This window comes from Dendrobates tinctorius, unplaced genomic scaffold (genome assembly GCF_039654945.1).
Source record: "Dendrobates tinctorius isolate UK_male_01 unplaced genomic scaffold, ASM3965494v1 ptg000154l, whole genome shotgun sequence".
Classification (NCBI taxonomy): domain Eukaryota; kingdom Metazoa; phylum Chordata; class Amphibia; order Anura; family Dendrobatidae; genus Dendrobates; species Dendrobates tinctorius.
In genome coordinates, this window is record NW_027361821.1 from 715,005 (window position 1) to 721,462 (window position 6,458).

The following is a 6,458-nucleotide window of genomic DNA, read 5'->3' on the forward strand; positions in this document are numbered from 1 at the left end:
ACTTTTTTTTGTCCAGCTAAAAAAACAAATCGTTTCAATTTGAAGAACTTCAATTTGAAACTGATCCAGTAAGCAAAAAAACGGATCCTTTTCAAATGAAAGAAAATCGGATTGCTACTGGATCTGATCTTACAGACTGATCACTGAGATTTGTCTTATATAACTCCTGCTGGATCCTTTTTCAAATCGATGATTACTGGACGAATGAACTTAGTCTGAATTAAATGTCACTAATGTCGGTAATCATCCATTCGAAATGGATCTAGAAAACAAAACAAACACTGGATCAGTTTCAAACTGATGAAAAACTGATTTGTTCACATTGACTTTAAAGATTTAACACATGGATCCAACAGCTATAATTTTTTTTTTAGGCCATACAAAAACATCTGGACAAATTTTTTGTCCTACAAAAAAAAAAAAAAAAAAAAAAAAAAATATATATATATATGGTATATATACATACTATATATATATAGCTAGCTGCTGAATTTGTTTCTTAAATCACTGCACTTAATGTGAATGGGATCAGTTTTTCATCAGTTTGAATTTGAACCAGTTGTATCCATTTCAAACAGACAATTGCTGGACGTGTGAACTCAGCCTAAGTTATTGCCTCATCTATTCTTTTATGGGGGAAAACTACCCTAATTGTATAAGATGTTGCTAGCTGCTGTCACTAACGATGTATATATAGACTTGGTATACTCAAGAAGCTGTAGTTAGAAAAGTATCTTGAAGCTCCTTGGTGCCGGTGCACTGGGCAACAGAACTCGGGTGCAACTGGATCCTCGGCAACCCCTATAAAAATGCTAACCTTATTAGTGCAAAATCGTGGTAGTTGTAGTACGGATGAGAGTGTTATATAGCACCACTAGATCCTGTCACTTTCTTCCAAAAGATTTGACAGATTGGCTGCAAATTATAAATGTGAGGATAAAAAGACTGTTATCTCCTAGTGATGAGCCCACACAGGCTCTACCGGTATATCTACATTAGCTACTGCTTGTTTGACCAGTTTCATTGGATGACATCTGTCATTCCAAAGATGCCATAATTGGAGCACTTCTCTTTTCTTTTCTAGAAATGATGAATCTAAACTGATGTAGCACATACCATTCACAATGGCGCATTTATTGAAATGTAGTTATCAAATTTCAATTTCAAATATTTTGGGTGATTGCAACCTTTCTAGTATACTATTATTGCATGTAGTCATTGAATCTTTATCTATGTTGTTCTTTGACCAATTAAAGCTTGGTATGTTTGGGGGATTGTTAAACATTCATTTGTTAAATGTTAAATGTTGTTCATGCACATTACACTGAAGTCGAAATAGCCTGAAGATTTGGACAGGAATCGGCTTGCAATCTAATATATAAAAGGTATGTCTGTTGAAAGATTGGCTGGTTGGTTTTTAAGCTTTCCAGTCTATTTATGTTCCCATAAATAATATGCACATTAGTCTTTTGTGCTAATCACCCTGTACAAGTGTTTGGATGACTGCTTTCTTATGTGGGTGGCCAAACTAATGGACACCTAGTGGACAGTCCTTGGAATTGTAAATCTAATATGCAAAGCCATCCACAACCTGTCTCCTCCATACATCTGTGACCTCATCACCCGGTACTTACCCGCACGAAACCTCCAATCCTCACAAGATCTCCTTTTGTACTCCCCTCTTATCTCCTCTTCCTACAATCGCATACATGACTTCTCCCGTGCATCCCCTCTACTCAGGAACTCTCTATCACAACATATCAGACTCTCGCCTACCATGGAAACCTTCAAAAAGAACCTGAAGACCCACCTCATCCGACAAGCCTATAACCTGCAGTAACCACCGATCGACCAAACCGCTGCACGACCAGCTCTACCCTCACCTACGGTATCCTCACCCATCCCTCGTAGATTGTGAGCCCTCGCGGGCAGGGTCCTCTCTCATCCTGTACCAGTCGTGACTTGTATTGTTTAAGATTACTGTACTTGTATGTGTTATGTATACCCCTCCTCACATGTAAAGCGCCATGGAATTAATGGCACTATAATAATAATAAATAATAATAATCTTTTAATTTTTTACACTCCCACAGTAACAAAAATCTCTGACTATATTGTATTGGGTTAGTTAAATATCCATAAATCTCAAACATGTTAAACTACAGCATAAGTATGTATCAATAATGAATCAAAAGTTATTTCCCAGAGTTGAATGTAATGACTTTTATTTAAGGTTGCTTATTGTAAAACTAATACAAATTAATATACATTAAGGGGTCATTCGGATGTCTGGTTTTCGCATATGAGTGCCATCTATGTTTGTCACGGATAGCACTCATACCTGTGATGGTCTTTGGTGGCATTCATGCGTCCATGATTTTCACGAACCGAGAAGAGAATCACAGAGACATCCGAATTGATCCTACGGTCAGATTAAAATCTGAAAAAATCGGACCTCACTCAGATGACATCCAAATGCGGTCCGATTTTCATGATTTGTCAGAATAGAGAAGGTGTAGACATTTTGTTTTTTATTTCACCATGTACGAGAAAAACGGATGACACTTGGACCACATTCTGTTCAAACTCTGATCAAAACTCTAAACAGAATAATCAGTACGTTTATCTCATACGGGAAAAATTGGACATCTGAATAAGCCGTAATAAAAAATTGTTCAACATGGACAATTTAAACCAAAATAATTATTAATTGTGTTAAATAGGACAAATGATTGTTTTAGCAAACAAATGGCATTTAATGTATATAAGGCATAAAGTCCTTATAAATGACTAGGGTACAACTACTGGTACTTTTCTAATTTTGGAAATTTCTTGTCCACGGCATTGCTGTATATTACCTTGCGTCCCACGGTTGTGAGTGCCATCTTATTTCACCTACTGTGTTGAGAAAACCAAGAGTTTTCGCAACACAGTTGAAATAGACTGGTCTCGATAGGGGCTACAAACTTAGTGATTACATCACCAAAATGTGAAAAAATATTTTAATAGCGGATTTTCATGGTAATGAAATATACAGTACTGTGAAAAAGTTTTAGGCATGTGATTATGTAAAAAATACTGCAAAGTAAGAATGCTTTAAAAATAAAAAGTGCTACTAGTTTATATTTATCAATAAACAAAATGCAAAATAGAAATGAAAATTAAATCAATATTTGGTGTGATCGCCCCTTGTCTTCAAAACATTATCAATTTTTCTAGTTACACTTGCACACAGTTTTTGAGAGAACTCTGCATGGAAGTTGTTCCAAACATCCTGGAGAACTAACTACAGATCTGTGGATGTCACTTGCATAATTCCTTCTCTGTCTTCATGTAATAGAGACTGGATGATGCTGAGATCGGGGCTGTGTGGCGGCCTTATCTTCCCTTTCAAGACTCCTCGGTCTTTACGCTGATGCTGGTTCTTAATTACACTGTCTGTACTTTATGTTTGGGGGTTGCTGTTCTGCAGAATACATTTGAAGCCATCCAAGCACCTCCCTAATAGAATTGCATGATGGGTAAGTATCTGCCTCTATTTGTCAGCATTCAGGACACCAAGAAGTGGACAGCGTTGCGGACCGTAGATGTAGTGATCGGCCAAGGAAACTTAGAGCCGCAGATGAAAGATTTGCACCCATTTTCATCTATCTACTGTTCAGAGAAGACTTGAAGAATTGCTGTGGAAACAAGGCCAAGAAAGGAAACTACGCACAGAATCATAGGCACTGAAGTACATAAAAATGGCAGAAGGTGCTTTGGTCTGATGGGCCAAATTGTGAAGTATTTAGCTGTAACAGAAAGCAGTTTGTTCACTGGAATGGAAATCAGTACAGTAATGAGTGATGGCAGACAACATGAACTATTGTGGAGGTTCTTTACAGTTTGGGGCTACATTTCAGCAAATGGAGTTGGGAATTTGATCAGGATTAAAAGGAACCAGTCAGGTCTGGTAGCTATTAACCTGCAGACATAGGGTTAATCTGCAGGCTAGTAGCATTGTAGAGGTACTAAAAGTGCAGCACCCAGGAGGAAGTTAACTTTACTTCTCCCAGTAGCCCCTGGCTTCAGTCATGCAGGCATGCCCGGAGCAATTATGGTCACAGAACTGCAAATTCTCCATTGCACTGACTGACAGCCCGCTCTACATTGATGCAGTGATTGCTCCTGTCACAGCTGCATGACTGAAATCCGGTGGCTCCTGAGATAAAGTTAATTTTCTTCTGGGTGCCGATCCTTAGTATTACGCCACGCACCTTCATAATTCTATAAACCTGCACATTAACTCTATATCTGCTAATTAATATAATTATCGGACATGACAGGTTCCTTTTAATGGTGTCCTCAATGTTGAGAAATATAGGCAGATACTTATCCGTCATGCAATGACCCCAAACATACAACCAATGTCATTAACAACGATCTCCAAAAACGTACTAATAGGTCATTTAGAATATGAGCCCAAATGGGGACAGATAATGAAGTCTATAAAAGGCTGAGGAATTAATGGCGCTATTTAAGCAAGTAAAATAAATCATAAAACAAATATTCAGTGTAAAGAAGAACAAGAAGTCGTGGAAGTGACAATATGGCCCCGCAGAGCCCTCCCTGATCTCAGCATCATGAAGCCTGTCTGGGATTACATGAAGAAATAGGATTTGCACAAGCGACATCCACAGATCTGTGGTTTGTTCTCCATGATGTTTGGAACAACCTCCCTGCTCAATTCCTTCACAAACTGTGTACAAGTGTAACTAGAAGAACTGAAGCTGTTTTGAAGACAAAGGCTGATCACACCAAATATTCATGCGATTTACGTTTCTGATTTGATCATTCACTTTGAGTTTTGTCCACTGATAAAAATAAACTATTTCCACTTCTATATTTTAAAGCATTCTTAATTTGCAGCATTTTTTCCCACATATGCTAAAACCATTTCCACAGTATTGTACATAGTATCAATACTGGGTTTAGGATGCATTATACATTTTGTCTGCAGCAGAACCAGGAAATTTGACAAAGACCCCACACTTATTAACATTCTGTTTTTAAAAAAATCAGTGAAATCTATAGCATGTACTTTCTTTATTTTTAATGCCGATTTTTACCCCTCGAAAATCTATTCCAATAATGCAACTTATTGCACCCCTAAAGTGCTGTAAAACTTACACTTGTTGGGTAACTTATATTTTTATGCTTTTTTTTAAATTGCGGGCAATGCTGATGTACATATATATTTTCTATTATTGATGATAAACAGTGTATGTAGAATATGTAGTGCAGAGGTAATAGCACTATTATCTGTGTTTGAGTGCATAGATTAGGAGTTTAAACCTGTATTTTTGGGTGGAGTTAGCGCCATATCTCTTAATTCAATCTTTGCTTTTTAGTTGCTTTTAAACATTATGTTCTCTGTTCTTATGACGCGTTTCTCAATGTCTCTCTGGTATAAACAGTGCTAAGCTTTCTACACAGTTTAATAACTTAAATTGTCATCTCCCTTTTTTCTGCTATTTCCATTTTTTTCTCCTAAATTGAATAGTTATATTCCATTCTGTAAGACAACTCTAAGTATGAAGCTTACCTGCAGGACTTGCGTGCATTGTTTTCTTTGCCCAATCATAAGGAAGATGTCTTTGGTTACTGGACGATGGTTGAATATTCACTGTGTTAATAGGCATTTCCCCGGATCCAGGAGGGTGCATGTCTCTATAGTCATGAGAGTCATACGTTGTGTGTGCATTAGACAATCCAGAAATTACCGGAGAACTTGTTCCAGGGATTCCGGGGCCATAGTAATTGTATTCTTCAACTGCTATTCCATGATTGTTTTCCCACAAGCTTGCTGGATGTCCAGGACTGTCCATACTATGCGCGTTATGGTATCCCATATAATTTGAGTAGTGGGTATTTGCAGGAAAATGCTGCACTGGTAACGTGCCATTAGTGTACTTTCTACATGCAGGATACATGCTGTTCTCTTGGTCAATAAAGTAACTTACATACATTATGCGAGGTTGTTATCCTTAGGACATGGTTGTTCCAAAAATCACAGATTTTCTTTTTCCCTATTTATTTTTCTAGAGCTTTTTTTCCAAGTATCTATCAGTCACTTGTGGTGGTGAAGCTCCACGTTATCTTTTCTGATGTGGAGGTTGCAGCCTCTTCCTTTGAAATCCCATTAGCATTGCAATAAAAAAGAAGCATGCATCCAACTCCACCTTGCTGTTGGCTATGGAGCTTCCTTTTCCCAGCTGTCCCTTCTGACGTCCCCACCCAAAGAGCAATTTAATTTATGGCACGGTAGAAGCAATAGGTGAAGCATTAAGCTGTTTACAGAAACTTAGTTTGGAATTGCCCTATGTTACCTTATGCTAGAACTGGTTTTACAGAGTATTCACTAAAGCTTTGTCCTTTAAAAGAATGTAGCGGTGAAGTCTATACCTTTCCCAAAAATT

At 37.7% G+C, this 6,458-nt stretch overlaps 1 protein-coding gene across 1 annotated transcript in view; it reads right to left on the reverse strand.

The window, feature by feature from the left end:
• The window catches only part of LOC141050883 (homeobox protein CDX-4-like), a 31,245-nt gene extending 25,020 nt beyond the window's left edge, over window positions 1-6,225 (reverse strand). Inside the window, exon 1 of the mRNA XM_073547554.1 lies at window positions 5,585-6,225. Coding sequence (XP_073403655.1) covers window positions 5,585-6,008 — 424 coding nt within the window. The 5' untranslated portion in view covers window positions 6,009-6,225. The remainder of the gene's footprint in view (window positions 1-5,584) is intronic.
• Window positions 6,226-6,458: the final 233 nt, after the last annotated feature.